General features: G+C 34.0%; 2 protein-coding genes across 2 annotated transcripts; both read left to right on the top strand.

Annotated features, from left to right (window-relative positions):
- Positions 1-3,885: 3,885 nt before the first annotated feature.
- EAF02_004200 (uncharacterized protein) lies at positions 3,886-4,239 on the top strand (the record flags this gene model as incomplete). The annotated part of the gene is made up of 1 exon (XM_038900248.1): positions 3,886-4,239. One exon carries the CDS (start codon positions 3,886-3,888, stop codon positions 4,237-4,239), a length of 354 nt encoding a protein of 117 aa, XP_038759955.1.
- Positions 4,240-17,440: 13,201 nt separating this feature from the next.
- Positions 17,441-17,849, top strand: EAF02_004199 (uncharacterized protein; the record flags this gene model as incomplete). Its single annotated transcript, XM_038900247.1, has 2 exons — positions 17,441-17,464; positions 17,688-17,849. 2 exons carry the CDS (start codon positions 17,441-17,443, stop codon positions 17,847-17,849), a joined length of 186 nt encoding a protein of 61 aa, XP_038759954.1.
- Between the last annotated feature and the right edge of the window lie 659 nt (positions 17,850-18,508).

Below are 18,508 nucleotides of genomic sequence, written 5' to 3'. Positions count from 1 at the left end.
CAATCGTGGGAATGTTACCGGAAAGCGTTTTGATATTTGGATAAAGGCTTACTGGCATGTGGTAATATGATTTAAGCTTAGATAATAAGTGTAAGAAAATGTAGATGTAGAAGACGTATTCTGAATGGAAAGTTTTTCAGACACAAAACATTAATGCAACTTACTCACAATCTTCAGCGAACTTTTGAAATTCAAAAAAATGTTGTGTATGAATCGTCTCTAGCAATAAATACATTTGGGTGGAGTGACCCGATGATGGTTGTTACAGTTATGAACGATGATTCACATTGAGATATTACTCATGATGAATCATCAAAGTCAAGCAAGCAATCATCACTTGAACCGATTTTGGAGCTTTGAGTGAGAAGAGATGTAGAATCTTTATTGTGGAAGTTCCTAGTATCGAAAATCATGCTCCTGCACATTGAATCCTATGAGTCTCCAAGTCTCTGTTTGTCAAGTTTTTCCCCCTCCCATCCGTTTCCATCCCAAAAATCAACGTAGCATAGGTATATCAAGGTCGCACAGCGAAATATATCATGCGAGCCAAATTTATCCTGTTCCTGAATCAGCTCAGGAAATCCATATACTAATCATAGGCTTCGAAAAATTCGAGCGCGAGTACGATTTAGCTATACGGAGGAGGGGGAGGAGAAAAGACTATAACGTGCGGATCTATCTCTCTAGAGCGGCCTCTGATTTCAGCGCATGGAGAAGGAAATACCGGGGCTGGGCCAGAAGGAATGTATTTCATTGTTGTCACAGGATTACTGTGAAGTGCGAACCCTCTTTCGTCGTTCTTAGTTTCGGTGAAGGTGGTCGGATTCAGACTGGATACTGGAGATTGTTTTGGAGTAGGATTGACGAGTGGAGTGTTGATTGTAGGTAGTTGATCTGCTGTCAAATTTTTCGCGGTTGCCCAAATTCTGCGCCAGATTCCTGAAGTCCAACGCGTGATTATGCGATAGACATTTGCCAAGAAAGAGCAATGGCTTCTGAGACGAGCATCATACCCACGACTGTTATGAAAAGAGGAAACGCAATGATAGCCGTAATTGCCCAAGAAACAAAACCGAAAATGTAACCCACAGCAAGCGGTGAAAAACCTACAGCTAACAAAATCATGTCGAAAACACAGCGGACTAGCTGAATCCGGGGCTGGCGATTAGTGGGGTAGAAGTCATCCAGCAGCGTTTCCAACCACCATATGACGAGAGGATTATCAACTGCATATCCGAGGATTCGAAGAGTATGATTGCAATGATGTGAAGAGCTTTACAAGCTTTATTTAAGCTTTCCAGATCTCGATTTGCGTTCGGGAGTTATGATTCAGGTACAATGATGCTGGTGCGGGTGTAGATCTTGCAAACCATTACGATTTCAGGATGCGACTGAAATCTCAAAGGTAGAGAGATCGTAGTAGAAGTCGATCTAGTATAACACTTGTACCTGTGTAGCCTGATGTCGTATATTCACTCGAAGAATCGGTGAAGTCGTATGATGTGGGTAATTCATTAGCGAGGAGCCAAAAACTCTCTTTTTCTGATCTTCCATGAAACAATCCCCTTTTCCTCCATAGTTATAACTCCAAAACTCTTTCCTCCTTGCCCATGAAGTTACATCAAGGTTTTGACAAATAAGCGTTTGGCGGTACCTTGATCATGGCAAATTGCTCCAGTCGCCGTGCTCTAGCTTGTGCTTTCTCTTCTCTACTGATCTGAGCCTCTAGTTTCCTCTTCTTGAGACACCCGTATCCACAGCAGACGAATATCAATATGAATACTAACACTGCCCCTGATACGCAGAAAACAAGACCGGAAATTGAGCTGTTACTATGATTTGGATATGTGATGGATGTAGCGCTGTCCATGTCTAATATGGTCTCAAGATAAGGTTACTTGAGTGCGAACGATATTTCTCGGGATCGTGGTGACTTTCAAGAATGAGAAGGTACGATTGCAAGTGTAATGACTATACCTACTAGCTTTTGAAAGTGTAGGAAAGAATGTACAAGAATACGTGTTCTCTTTAAATTTATATGGATACATGATAAAAATCGGGTAAGAAATAGGAGGTTGGGGAGGCGAAAAGGGGCAGGCAGGAATGAAAAATGCGCCTTCCAAATTTGGGATGTGCAGGATTTTCAACAAAAACCTGACTTCTTAACAATCTTCACAGATCTTGGAAAGGTGCGGAATTATTTGGATGCAAAAATATGTAAAGTGGTTAGATTATGAGGAACTAAGATGAGGTTACAAGATGCCGATTTTTGTCAAGTAAAGTCCTTCACCACCACATTTTTACATTCCAGAAAACGTTCCAACGCAATAGAACGACGGAGAAGTTCACACACAAATAAGTGTTGTCATCAAAGTGTATAATCTGTAAGTCAACTTTCTGAAATCTGTAAAGCCTAGTCTGAACAGACGATAATTAGAATTTGGTGCATAACTGTCGGGATATCGATCATGTGATCTAAGAGGGCACTGTATTGCACTAGCGTATGTACTAGCGTATGCACTAGCGCTAGCACTTCTACTATATTAAATACTAGCTTCCCATAGTTAATAATGATCAAGACGAATAATACAATCAATCATATTGATAAGACTGAAGTACTTTACACTTTAATCAACATTAAGTTGATACCAACACTAATTAGTGATATCACAAATTAGGGCCTTGGATTCTACTACAAAGCATTAAGTGTTTTGAGGTGGTTTTTAAAATTAATAGAAATTCTGAAGAAACTACAAAGAAGATATTATTGTACTTGGTACAGTATACTATCTCTTTGTTGTGCTAAAAAATGTGCTCCGGATAATTGTATCAGGAAGATATATTCAAGAGGTTGATCTTGTTAATTGTAATAAATCGAGCTTGCATTCATTACGCATTAGTCTTTGTACTGTATACTGTACAGAGTAACCCACAAATCTTTATCTAAATACCTTTATAAATACCCTTTCACCCTTTCAAAAATATTTATATTTATACCTATAACCTTCGAAATATCTACAACTTCCGAAATACCTACTTTCATATACTATTATATCGGATAGTGACAACGCTATCAACTTGACTGCCCTTAAGGTTGTCAACAAGGATTTATATATGGAGGAGGAAGAGGAACACTGCAAAGAGTGGTTAAGCCTATTAAAGGAATAATAGGCTAATAATAAGAATGTTGTGTTTGATACTAGAAAGTTTACTAAATACATCAAATTCAAACGCAAACAATACGATTATGAGGACATCAACAATGACAAGCTTGTTGAGGTCTTTTATAATGATTTCAATATATTCACGATTAAACAGTTTGCAAAAATCCACTAGATGGATATATGAAAGCTATATATGGTATTATGTATTTGAAAAGTATTAATATCAAAGACAGATATTGAAGTACATATAGTTTTATATAATCAATCTCGTAGGTCTACTATAGGTATATTGTGACGATCCTGTCATATTAGTGGATCGGCTAGGTCCTCACGTGATCCACAATCCTGTATATTACCACTTCCTTCCGAAGAGCTCTTCTAGCTCTTCACCTTAGTATTCTAAATGATGCAATTGTCATATTATACTAAGATCATATAAATTTTTTAAGCTCTTGATCGCTCCTGCGAAGCTTCCTATCGCTAGCCCGCTCGCCGAATGCCTATTGCCTTCCACACCCGCTCCCCCGATATAACCATTTGTACAACCTCCGATCAAAACCTCTCCCTAGCTCCGCTCCCGTAGACCTTACCCACTGATAAGCTGATACCTCACTATCACATCATTTAGAGTCTCCTTACTCTATCAACAATGAATCCGAAGATTCTGAATCTAGTATGCAAACTATAGGAACTGATTGATTCGAAGCATTAATACGCTCGCATGATCAATACCACAACGAAGCAGCTTATTCAGTTGATCTGCCAGACCAATCCGCATTCCATCAACACTTCCGCCACTCCATCGGCACCACCGACAAGAGATGCATTTCAAGCGGATCTCCTCTCTTTCGCTTATTTTATCTTTCAACAACTTTCGAAACCTTCTCCTATTGATTTCGAAGCCTTTCTCACAAAAGCAATGAAACCGCAAAACGCGTACTTCCACAAAGCGATCGACGACGCTACGAATTATATTATAGGCAACATTGGAACTAGTATTGGAACTATGGACCAGATATTAGTGGTAATAGAGAATATAGATCATAATATAGTTGGATTGGAGAACCGTATTTAGAATACTATTAGTACGCTCGAGGGCGAGCTTTTCAGAAGGGGGGGGTAGTGTGACGATCCTGTCATATTAGTGGATCGGCTAGGTCCTCACGTGATCCACAATCCTGTATATTACCACTTCCTTCCGAAGAGCTCTTCTAGCTCTTCACCTTAGTATTCTAAATGATGCAATCGTCACATATATGGACGAAGGATTAGGTTTAGAAAATTTTAAAGGATTGCAATATTAAAGAGCCTAAGTTTAAATTCGGGACGATTAACAGATTTATCGAAAATAACTTCAAATATGATAATGATTGAGGAGGTGATAGAAACGGTGATAGAAATAGTAATGGAAATAATGATGGAAACGGTAACGAAGAAGGAAATCCTGATGATGATGACAATGGTGATGGTAATAGGAAGGATAATAGAGATCAATGCGATAGGGATAAAAAACTATCAATACATTCTAATACACAATCTCTTATCAATTTATCGAAATTCTATACCAATAAGGAAAAATATGGCAGGAACGACAATAATTTCGACTTCAAACTCTTGATATTCTATGAAATCTCACGATGTGTGGAGATGCCTATGGATATATAATACAAGGTATTCCCAATCATACTAAAAAACAGCGCATTCGAATTCTTTTATACCAACTACAAAACACTACCACTTACATTCAAAGAGCTTTGCATTTATATATGGAGTAACTTTGAGAAAAAAGAATATCAATACAATATGCTGTCTAAATAGAATAGTATTACTTTCAAATCGATTAAAAAGGAGTATAAAAACAAGCTATTTAGTAAATATCTTATTATCATAATTAAGCAGCTATACATACTACAATATCGACTTAATCCCATTATACAACAAACATTACATTTATACAATAAGCTTATACTAATATATAAAAATATTGAGGCATACAACCTAACTTGTTTCAATCCCAAAAAGGAAATATCTGGTTTAATCAACCAACTACAACAATCCATTAATACATAAAAGAGATTACATAAGGAAGAAGATATAGTGCTATTCACTGATAAAAGATTCTGTAGCAATAATGATCGGAATAGTTCAGATGGTTCTAGAGGTTTTAAAAGCGGTAATTTCAGAAGTAATAGCTTCAAGAATAATACCAATAGATTTCGACAACAATCTAATTCTTTGAATCAATGAAATCGTTGTTGGATATACAAGAAAGAGGGATATCGATCAATAAAGCATTCCTAGGAGGAACAGAATAAAAACCAATATGAATATCAGGAAAAAATCAAGGATAATAGTAACAATACATTTAATAAGCACTACAACCAATAATTAATCGAATACAAAGGAAAAACTACTGATGCAGAATCTGATTCAGAAACCGAAATAGAACAGTTCTTTACAGATCTTGATATTAATGATATTGAAGAAGAAGCATTTTTCGTTAGTTCAGAATCTGTAAATAACTAAGAGATATTCAATCAGTTGTTAGTCAATACGATATTGTATATATTGATTAGAGATTTTATTGAAGCTATTCTACCAGTAGAAAGTGTGATAAATATCTTTTATACAAGTTACATAAGCAAGAAATTCTTCAATATATATATCGATATAGTTTGTACAAGTAAATCTATAGTTGGAATTGGACAATATCATATATAGCAATAGGTATACTTAGTGATATATGATTTATAAACAGTGGGAGCGGCGAATGTACACTTTGGGAAGGGAATTGTAATATCAATAGATTCATTTCGTGTCAATATATTATTTGGATGTGTTGTTTTTTATATTGTGAATGCTGATATTCCATTTTTATTGGGATTTGAAGATATGGATTAGCTTAAAGTATTCTATAATAATATCATTGACAAATTCATCAATCCAACCAATCAATATTCTGTTATTAGGAGATGCGGGCATACATTTTTGATATAGAAGGTGAATATGGATTAGCTCATTCAAGAGTCTATTCACCAGAATGACTGCTATTTAACGATTATTGAGCTACAGTGTTTATATCAATGATTCGGTTATCTATCTGTATAACGCTTTTATAGTATACTACAACGTGCAGGCTACAACGAGAGCAATGATGTTATAAAACATCTCACCAAATACTACAAGTACTATCAAATGCATAGCAAGTCACCCGAACGTTTCAGGTTCACTCTACCAGAGGATACTGAATTTAATTATGCTATATATGTTGATATCATGTATATTGTAGGCAAACTAGTTCTGTATATTATCGACAAGGCAATACACTATCTGTCACGGATCGCACCCAATCGCAGCTGCGATCGCTCATATGCACGCTTGCGCATGTGCACAATCACGTGTACATAGCTAGTATATAGGAGCGCTCTACAAGCGCTTTGCTTCCGATTCTGTAGTTATAGATTCTAAGGATAAATTATACCCTGCTCTCGCAGTTCTTCTAAGGCAAAGTATCATATTATCTACAACTCACTATACGATCGCATAATCATCTGATAGCCAATCAAATAATACCTTATAACTATAATATCTTCTTGGGTATATCAAGAATGTTCGATATCACTTATAGGAAGAGGGCTGATTCTGAGTAAATCTATTCAACAGAAGACAACAAACCCCTAATATATAGAGTTATAAGTACTGTTATCATGTTCGATCCATTTACCTCAAAGGGACTCTATCGCTCTCCCCCTCTCGCTGGCCGAGTGCCCCCAGCTGACGATAGTCAATCTCAACGAAGCGACGGTTATAGTTCTTACAGTTCTAATATAAATACTAATAGACGTGGAAAGGGTAAACAGTCTGGAAACGACTTTTCGATCGAGGCATTAATTCTTGAGGGTAGTATGCCAACGCACACTCTCCCGTCACAGGAAGAATAAGTGCTGATTTTTAAAAACTTTAAGGACTTGCAGAACGAAATCGTAAGACTCAAAAACGAATTGTTATAGTGTAGTTTTAATACCGCTTATTTATTTCAATCTCCAAGATACTGATAACAATATTATACAGATTTTCTTGCAAATCACGGAGTCCGGACTCCTGATGTTCTAGTCGATTCTATTGAGAGGGCATTTCCTATTATCGGGAAAAGGAAGAACAAGAAAAACCCTCGCTCGCAAAGTCAGTCTTTACGACGATCCTTTCCGAGTACTGATAGTAGACCCCTTTCAAATCTGGTCGCCCTGTTGAGCGACCTATAAATTCACTGAATACCCCACTCTTGTTCACCTACCACTGCAGTAGAGTGTTTATATATTCCGAAGCCCATCAATCTTTCATCCAAACTCAAAGATGGTATAAAGCCGAAAACAAGCCTCTAACAGCTATTGGTTACCGAACAACTCGAATTTTATGAAAATTCGCTTATCTCGGAAGTGCAATGGTAATTTATATAATAGATCAGATGAAAGGAGAGGCACAAAAATACGTGTTCTCGCTGTACACTTAAGTCCCCCGCTTGATAGGATAGCAATTGATTGATCAGCTCACAGCTATTTACAAGAACCCAGCCGAAGCCGATCATACACGAACTGAGTACAAACACTGGGTTATGCCTAATAACACTCAACGAGGAAACTTCCTAGTATGGTATTGCAGGTTTAGATTATTAGCTACACAGGCAAAAATCACCGATCCAACAACTCTCCTTCGCGATCTAGAAAGAAAAATATCCGATTTCCTCCGACAAGCTATTGGCCTCCACATCAACGAATGCTATACTATTGAGGACCTAGCTACCAAGCTTATTGAGATCAACAAACTCGAAGTTACATTTCGAGAATGCAATCGTTACAGAACGACTAAAGAGATACCTTTTAGAAAGCCATTTAGTAATATCGATTTGTCGACTACCTCTAGAAGCACTCTTTGCTCATCGAGTAATTCGAACCTATCTACTCAGTTTCACACCCAATATCCTCTTTGCACTCCTACTAGCTATATAGGAACCTTCAAGCTAAACAATATTCCATCTTCAGAAAACAATTTCAATTGTAATACTACCATCTCTGTATCGGGAGTAAATCGCAATTTCATATTATATACAGATAATATAAGTGCTATAGCCGAGATTCAAGAGATTGGAGAAGACAAAGAGTTCTACGATATAAAAGAGAATACTGAGGAGGATGTAAATCAAGAAGTGTAAACAGAAACTATCGAGTCTGCTTGTATTACCAAAGACTAATATTTAAATCAATATACTTAGGTAGAAGTTTCCTTCTAAGCACGATCTGGGATATAAAATTCCTCGATTTGACAAAACTAATAGGAAGTGATTCCATAAACCTATCATATACACTTTCGAAGAACGGATATTCATACAATACTCAATCTCTTATAGATTCCGGAGCGAATGACTTTGCTTTTATCGACAAGACACTCCTTTTATTATTATTCCTTATATTCAAACCCTGCTTCATACTATTCGAATTATCGATTGAAGTCAAAAGCTACAATAATGTATAAAGTAAAGCTATTACTTATTTCATATTTCTTAATTTTACAATTAATGCTCGATAATAGTTTTATTTGCTATTTCTTATCACTAATTTAGGTTTATATAATGTAATCCTAGATTGCAAATAGTTAACAAAGATTTAAGTTAAAGTTGATTATTTTAATCAATATCTCAAATAGCCTTTCGAGTATTCTTCTATTGTTTTCTTATCAAAAAATATACTTTTAACCAAAAACAGTCTTCAACAATCCAGAATCAGTTACTTAAGACAGAAAGATACTGACGATTGGAATGCCCGATTAGAAGAGATATACTATTAACTTGACAATGAATAATCGACTATAACACCGATTGTACCTGAGATATTTATTACCTTTCCCCAAAAGATTAATACAATAATTTTAGATACGATTGAAGCTCAGATTCCAGTCAATCTAAAGAAGAAACCTACTCTTGATCCAATCTCTATTCAATCTGTTTACGAATCCCTCCCGCTTCGTATCTCCAATACATTCGATATCTATATACTCAAGCTAATTCAATTTCAATTTATCTATAAGAGAAGCAAGGATTATGAGATCTTTATAGTTATATATATAGAGATTAACAATATCATCTCAATTCATAAATCTAGTTAAAACAATAATTATTAAATCTCAATTATAATTACTACCTTAAACAATTCTAAATCAAAAACTATTGCTACTTTTAATCACATTATTATAAATATCGAAATAGAATCTCCAATCCTCAAAGTTTATCAGCAATATCACCAAGTATTCTCCAAGTACAAGTTCGATATTCTATTTTTCTTTTAATTATATAATCACAAGATCATATTTGAAGAAGAAAGTAAAAAAGCTTTTAAATACAATTCTCTATATAAGATATCGCTCGAATAGCTTAAGATTATTAAAGAATATATCACAAAGAACCTTGTCAAAGGATTTATAAAACCCAGCCAAGCATTATTCGTAGTACTAATTCTCTTCATGAGAAAGTTGAATAGAAGCTTAAAGTTCTATATAGACTTTGACTATTCAATTCTTTAACACACAAAAACAGATACCCTCTACCTCTCATTAATAAGATACTTGTATAACTCGCTAATACAAAGGTGTATACCAAATTAAATATTCGACAAGCATTTCATTGTATCCGTATGAATCCAGCTTTCAAAGAATACATTACCTTCCGCACTCGATATAGTTCCTACAAATACAAAGTTTTACTTTTTGAATTAATAAATGGCCCTGCAATTTACTAACAATATATAAACAATATCCTATTTGACTATTTAGATAACTTTTGTACTACTTATCTCAATAATATTCTTATATATTCTGAAAACGAAAATGAATACAAGAAATACATTAAGTGTATCCTCAAACGACTTGAGTCCGCTAGCCTCCAGACAGACCTCAAGAAATACAAATTCAACATCAAACATACAAAGTATTTAGGTTTTATTATCTTTATAGATAGTGTACAAGTCGATCCAGAAAAGATTGAAGTAATTGCTACTTGGATTTACCCTACTACTGTAAAGAATGTTTAATCGTTCTTAGGTTTTTGTAACTTTTATTACTGATTTATTAAGGATTACAATATAATAGCAAAACCTCTTTATAAACTCACAAAAGCGAATATCAAATTCCATTTCAACAAAATCTATTAAATCGCATTTGATATACTCAAAGACAAACTTATCTTCACTCCTCTCCTACAGTATTACAATTATATACTACTCTGTATACTGAAAACCAATATATCCGATAATATAGTCGCTAGTATACTATCTCAAAAGCACAACAACAAATGATTACCAATTACCTACTTTTCGAAAACAATAATTGCTGCCAAACTGAACTACAAAGTTTATAATAAAGAAATACTCGCAATTATTAAATCCCTAGATTACTGGAAAGCCGAACTTACCGAATCCCTGTATTAGATCAAAATGTATATTAATTATAAAGCACTTGAGTACTTTATATCTATCAAACAATTAAATACTTAACAAACATATTGAACAAAACTACTTGCCAATTATAACTTTATCATTATATACCGTACTAGAAAGAACAATCCACTTACAAATGCACTTACACACCGCACTAACGAGTTAAATCAATAGAATAGTATTAAGAAGAAGAATTGTTTTTAGCAGCTTATAAAAAATAATCAAGTGGATATAAAAATCATACGTAAATCTCTGCAGCAAGATCTAGACATAATCGCAAATATTAACATACACACAATCACACCACTTTTCGATATCATAAATTGTATTATTAAAACAAATAGATCTTATTCAAGTTTAGAAGCTCTACGTATTCAAATTACCAAATTGTATAAACATTTTATACTCGAGAAAGAACTCTTACTTTACAACAATCGACTTTATATATCGGATACTGAAAATCTGCGAATCTATTTGATTCGCGAAGTTCACGATTCAGTCTTTACTGCACACTCTGGTGTTAAAAAGACCTATGCTCTCTTAACCAATCAATACTATTAGAAGAACATGAACGATACAATTGACCAATATATACGGAATTGCTACAAATGCAAGCACAGCTCCATACCAAGAGATCGCACTCCCAGTCTCCTCCACCCACTCCCGATCCCTACATAAGCATAACAACATATCACCATGAACTACTATAGTTTCAATAAGAATAAATACGATTACAACAATGTATTCATTATTATCGACCGATTAACCAAACAAGCTATTTCAATACTCTATCATAAATCAATTGATTCGAGAGATCAGGCCCGCTTATACCTATATTATATATACAGATACTATGATGCCCTGGAGATTGTAATCTCTAATTGTGATCCTCAATTCATATCCAAATTCTAATAAGAATTCAATAATATCTTAGAAATACAAGTCAAGTTATCTACCACTCACCACCCGCAAACTGATGGTCAAACTGAGATTTATAATCAATATCTCCAACAATGCTTGTGATTCTTTATAAGCTATTATCAAGATGATTAATTTGAATTCCTATTAATAATAAACTACACTTAATTCACACTTCCCTATAAATCACTAGGTAATCAAATTCTATACAAAACCTTATATAACTACCTACTCTGCAATCCCTAGAATTGGAAATCCGATTTCATTATGCCTATTGATGATTTGAATATAATTAATACTAAAGAGTATACCAAATATAATAAATTAGTATTCGATTGAGTAAAAGAAAATATCTTGTGTGTATAAGAAAAGATATTTTGATCAGTTAATTCATATTGCTGTTTAATCGACTTTGATATAGGAGACTATATATAGCTCAGTATAAGGGACTTTCCGATACAACAACTATTCAAAAAACTGGATTACTCTATTCAAGGTAGATTTAAGATTATTGGTCAGGCCGGAGATTTTTTTTGATTGGACTTATTGTTTATTATGAAAGTCCACCCTGTGTTTCTATCTAGTAAGCTTTACAAAGCGGTAGACGATCTACTTCCCGGACAAATCCTCGAATCATTATCCCCAATAAATATCATTAGTGATACTGAATGAGAAGTGGAGTATATTCTAGTTATAAAGAAAGTACACTGACAGTTTAAGTACAGAGTATCGTAACTGAACACTGATAACAATCTTACCTGGTACCCTACCTTTAACTTAAAAACTGCCCTGCACTATTTCTATAACTTTCATTTATAAAATTCCATTCTGTTAGAACCCCCTGTGTATTTACCGAAGTGGATTTGTTTTTATGAGAATGGAAAGGATAATTATGATTTTACAGATAATAATTAATGTATAAATGAAAAAAACAGAAAGAATTTCTTTAATTTATTATTGTAATAAAGAAAATCCTAATTGTATAAAAGGTTGAAAGTAATTGAATAAAGATGAAATATCAATAAAGAAAGTCTTTTCCTTTATTCAATAGATTTAAATCAAATTAGAAAGAAAGCTCTTATAGGTATTAATAGTTATGATTGGGCAAGGCATAACAGTAAAGACTGGATGGTTTAAATTGAAATATCAATCGAATCCCTAGTTAATAGTAACAATAAGTATATACAGGATAATCACAAGCTGAAAAACAAGATAACCCTTAATTGCAGCACGTGCGATAACAAGACCGAACTAACGCTTAATTGCACCCAACCGCTTGCGAACTGCCAAAAGCTTTACTTCCATTTGAGTTAGGATGAGCTGGTACTATTGTTCTAATTCGTTTCCCCGCAATACAGCCTTCGCCATACAACACTCTACAGCTTCTCAAGCAAGAGTAAAAGAAAGCATTTCTTTCGAAACATGATTCTTTAGCTTTTTCTGTATATCAAGCTATCTCAAGAGTTAATTTTACTAAAAACTAGCAAAGTTGTAACTTACTTCTATCATATTGCCATACTCAATAATAGCCGATCGATATTGGAGAAACATCTTGTATATATTCTTGTTAAACAAACACTTATACTTATGCTTACCAGCCAGATAAAGCAAATAGCGAGATTGACTAGATGATTATTTAGAAAGTCGATAGCAGATACTATCTCCCTTGTTGGAAATACAATTGTATATACAGTCAGCATAAACCCAATTATTCTTCCGAATATATTATTCTTGTTATGATATTATCTTTTTTGATAACCTTTTGCTTGAAAATCCCTATTCATTAATATTAACAAAACTAATACTTCTGCAATAAAGTATATCGAATTTACGATTAGATTGATTTTGATATAAGGCCTCCAGAATGTCTTCCTCAACTATCTCGCTATTATTTTCGAGATCATAAAAATGATATATCGCTATAATCAATTTATCAGTAAATTTCTTTTTGTAATTATCAACACAATCAATCAAAAGATTGTATTCTTCCTCCAAATTCTACCTCGAAAGATAATAGAATAAATATATCCAATAAGTATATCGAAGATTAACCCCACCCTCAAATACATTGCCTTCAATATCTGTAATCACACTTGTTAAACAAGCCAACCATAAGCTAGAGATATTAAAAGAAAGCCTCATTTACGTGCATCTTTATTATCCAACCCATTTTCCTCATTATCCTCCTCCTCGCCGATAGAATCATTGCTACTCCCACTGCAGCTCGACTCCTCCTCTTCCTCAATAGAACACTTATTTTGTACAACAAAAAAAGCAGATACTCTCTTCACCACAAACTGTAAAGAAGTATATCAACAAAGCAAACGCAAAAGAAAAATAATCAACTCATCATTGTATACGCATTCTCTCATTGCTTCAGCTACACTAGCAATAACTTACTCTTACTACTATATTTTCTTAATAGTATGAAAAGCATATTGATTATTAATCGAAAAATATGAAAAAGATAAGTAACCAAAAAAGATTTGAAAAAAAAAGGGAAATTCGAATAATCTATATATTTCGAAGGCTTTACGCTATTGCTAGGCTACAGGATAGTTTCCTCTATTTCCCATATGTCTTCCTGTTGTGAAAAAAGCAAAATTTGCATATACGCCTATTTACCACACCATACTATAATGTAAACAATAACATCTCATTGGGATCATCAATGTGTCTATAGATTAGATAATTATAAAGCTTAAGAGTAAGCTTTTTCGAAAGGGGAGATAGTATTACAAATCGTACCCAATCGCAGCTGTAATCACTCACATACACACTTGCACATATGCACAATTACATATACATAGCTAATATATAGAAGTGCTCTACAAGCGCTTTGCTCCTGATTCTGTAATTGTAGATTCTAAGGATAAATTGTACCCTGCTCTTGCAGTTCTTCTAAGGCAAAGTGTCACACTATCAAACAGCTCGGTTTCTTGAAAACATTTCAGCTAAGTATATATTCGATACTTTTCGAGAGTACTGGATTAATGCATATATAGGACCACCAAATTACATTATTCATAATACAAAAAAGAACTTTGTGAGTAAAGAATTCGTCCAGAATACAAAATCTATATCAATTATTACCAAGAGTATATCAATTGAAGTATACAACTTTGTAGGTATAGTGGAGAGATATTATCATCCCCTACACTGTATATATGAGATTTTGACTAAAGAGCTTGAAGATAACAATTTGACGAAAGCAATGATCTTGTAAATGGCAGTGAAAGCTGTGAATGATATAGTTGGACCAAATGAGCTTATTCCTATACTATTAGTTTATGGAATATATTCTAGATTGAGTGATATTAACTTATCAATCCCGACAATCATTCAACATACAAAAGCTACAAAGAAAGTTATAACAGAAGTATATTATATACAAGCTAAGAGATAGATTACAGAAACGCTCAGATTGAGAAATGGACTATCCATGACATCAGTCCTTACTCTATTATTTAATTCACAAGTTTTAGTATAAAAAGAAGGAAAAGATGATAATACATTAGGCAAATGGACTGAATTATACATTCTGATTAGAACGGATAAGGAAATATGTAAAGTGGAATTTATTAGTGAACCGACTAAATTTCGATCTACATCTATACAACCTTTTTATAAAGAGCCTAAAGAAATCGAATTGAATAACGGTAATAATATAAATAATAACAACGACGATAACATTATAGTAATTAATACATTACGAATAAAGATACTACGACTATAAACACTACTGCTAGCGATACAATCAGATATGCAACTACATTGTTGTATGAGAAGCAATTTGACTAATATAGTCAATTTGACGGATATCGATATTAAGCTATCACCATCGCAACTAATTGTATTTTTGCAAGATGATATATCTATACGATATAAGGAATTATGATGTAAAGAAGTTGATGGTTTGATAGAGAATGGAGTCTTTAAAATTGTTTTAAAAGCTAATATACTGTTTGGAATACGATTATTTAAATCTCGATTTGTTGACGAAATAAAGGAAGAAGGAACTGATAAAGTATACGCGAAGTTATAACTAGTAGTTCAAGTATACCAGGATACGGGCAAAACCACTGTTTTAATACAATTACCGACTATTCAATATATTAGCCAGCATATTATTTTTACACTTGCTGTTATTTTGCAAGCATCAAATAAGTATATTCAGATCTATTTATAGAATATCATACAAACATATACCCAATCAATTACGATTTTGAATAGACTTATTTATATGGAAGCATCAGTAGAGATCGGAATTGATAATGGATATGTACTTTATGTTGTCAAGCCCTTATATAGTATCCCAAAGACAGGAAATTATTGGTTTGGAATTTATTACAATTATTATAAGGATAGGCTAAATATAATATAATCTATATACGATTCTTGTTTACTTTATTCAATTGATTATATCGGTATTGTGGGACTTCAAACCAATAATACTCTCATAATTGCAGATGAGAGATTTACATGCTTAAAACAAAAGAAGTTAAAGGAGACTGGTTTTATGGCTAAAAACAGAGAGCAGCTTATCGAGGATTATTCACTCAAGTTTAATAGTGGTTTGATTATTTTTAAGGGTGATAGGATTTATTTGAATCAAGAAAGACAATGCAATAATCTCAGAATGGTTACACCGGGAAATGTCGATATGTGCGGAACAAGGGGAAAAGTTCGAAAGAATGTCATTTCGAAGAATCAGTATATCGCTCAACACACAAGAGGTGTATATATTGTAACTGTATATTAACCAGAGGTGTTATATCATCTTTTTATTACTATCTAGATAATAGATCTAAAGGAGAAAAATACTATCAAGTTTAATAAAGTTATCAAATAGTAAATAGATAATTTAAAAAGAGAACTTATATTCATATCTCTCGATATAGATTCTATTGATTTAGTCGTTTTTATCAATATATCCTTTACTAACAATATTAATCTATTATCACAAATCGGCTATGTTATATATCTTATAGACAAGCATAGCAATACTAATATTATCTATTGAATGTTGATTAAATGCAAGAGAATCACTAGGAGCATACTAGCTTCTGAGCTATATGCACTAATTCTAGGTTTTGATATCGGAGTTGTTATTAAGGGTACTATTAATACTATTCTTAAACCTAAAAAGCAAATACTACTTATACTTTATATGGATTCTAAGTCATTATATAACCTATTAACTAAGCTCGATACAAGCACAGAAAAACGACTCCTAATCGACATTATAGTTCTATAACAATACTACGAAAATAGGAAAATCACAGAGATTAAATGGATTGATGGGAAGTCGAATCCTGCAGACGCCATAACTAAAAACGATACATATCAAGCTTTAAAAGATTTGATTGATATTAATAAAATAGTTATTAAAGTAATACATTGGGTGGAAAGAGAATAGTGGAAGGGGAGCTAAGGGAGTAGGAATAGAATACTATACTTAAGATTGAATAATAGGCTTAGGCTTAAAGTATATGATCCATTCAACTTAAGAGTTGCCAGTGTCAGGATATCGATCATGTGATCTAAGAGGGCACTGTATTGCACTAGCGTATGTACTAGCGTATGCACTAGCGCTAGCACTTCTACTATATTAAATACTAGCTTCCTATAGTTAATAATGATCAAGACGAATAATACAATCAATCATATTGATAAGACTGAAGTACTTTACACTTTAATCAACACCAAGTTGATACCAACAATAACAATATCACCAAATGGAAGTCACTGAGTTGTTTTCAATCCTCGTCTGACGTTTGACTAACCCAGAGAGAATTGAAGAATCGAGCAACTTTCGGAACGCCACGGCTCATATCGATGATTATTCTTGAATGATTATTCACAGCTATCACTATGGTCACTGGAACTGAAATAGTGGTAAGGCAATCTAATTCCTTCTTCAAAGTTTGTGAATACTGAATGCTGATTGACACGAAAAATTTCTAGAAGTGAGAGTAGTTTTGACAGGATATAGATGTGGCCCAGAATTAATATCGAGAAGATTTGATCTCTGATGCCCTTAGTTCAAACACTCTTCTCACAATTCCCCAATGCTGCCTTTTCAAAATAGATATACACGAAAATTGTAATGGAAAAATAGTCCCCACTAAGCACTATGAGAACTGAACGCAGTAGCCCGCCGATCAAGACGCATCAGAATTTCTCTTGCCCGAGAATATTTGAGATGGATACGAGGGATCAATTCCATGGTCAAGAACCACCGTCACCACCGTCACCACCATCACCACCATCGGGGCCGTAATTACCGTCGCCACCGCCATACCTGCTACCACCAACCTTGTTCCTACAACAGCAGACGAGGAAAGACATTAGAACAAAAAGTCCACCTCCGACTGCTAGTCCAATAATGAGATTCTTCTCCATTTCGTATCTAGCGCGAATCGCTGGTTTCGAAACAGTTTTTGGATTTCGTTGTAAATCTGGTTGTGATCTTTGATATGAATTCTTAGTATCTAGCGAGCTTTCCACAAGACATTCGTGAGAGCGCGAGGGTAAGAATATATCGGATTTCGATGAATCGACGAGGTAGGCTGATGGCCTAAGGGAGTTGAGATGTGAGGGCTTGGTCTATTCTTTATCGTCAAAGAGAGATTTATTGTCAAGCAGTGCTATCAAAAAAAGCTGAAGTGGTTGATAGCGAAATTCGTAGTGCAAATCGAGTCGATGGAGTGTTGAAAGTTGGGACATCGGTGATCCTTGAGAACTCTGGAATTCCAATGAACAAGCTAGCTTCTCATAAACGAGATTGAAAAAACAAAATGACTCTAATTTCAGATTCATTATGACGCGGTATAACATCACAGTGTTTGTTCTTTTCGATTTGCCCTTTTCGATATTGGCTTGACCAAGGATATATCTGAGATCAACTTCACAGGCTCTAAACCACATTTCACAAAGTCC

This window comes from Botrytis sinoallii, assembly GCF_014898435.1.
Source record: "Botrytis sinoallii strain Bc 23 chromosome Unknown BSIN_006, whole genome shotgun sequence".
Classification (NCBI taxonomy): Eukaryota; Fungi; Ascomycota; class Leotiomycetes; order Helotiales; family Sclerotiniaceae; genus Botrytis; species Botrytis sinoallii.
This window is presented reverse-complemented; position numbering and strand designations above follow the sequence as displayed.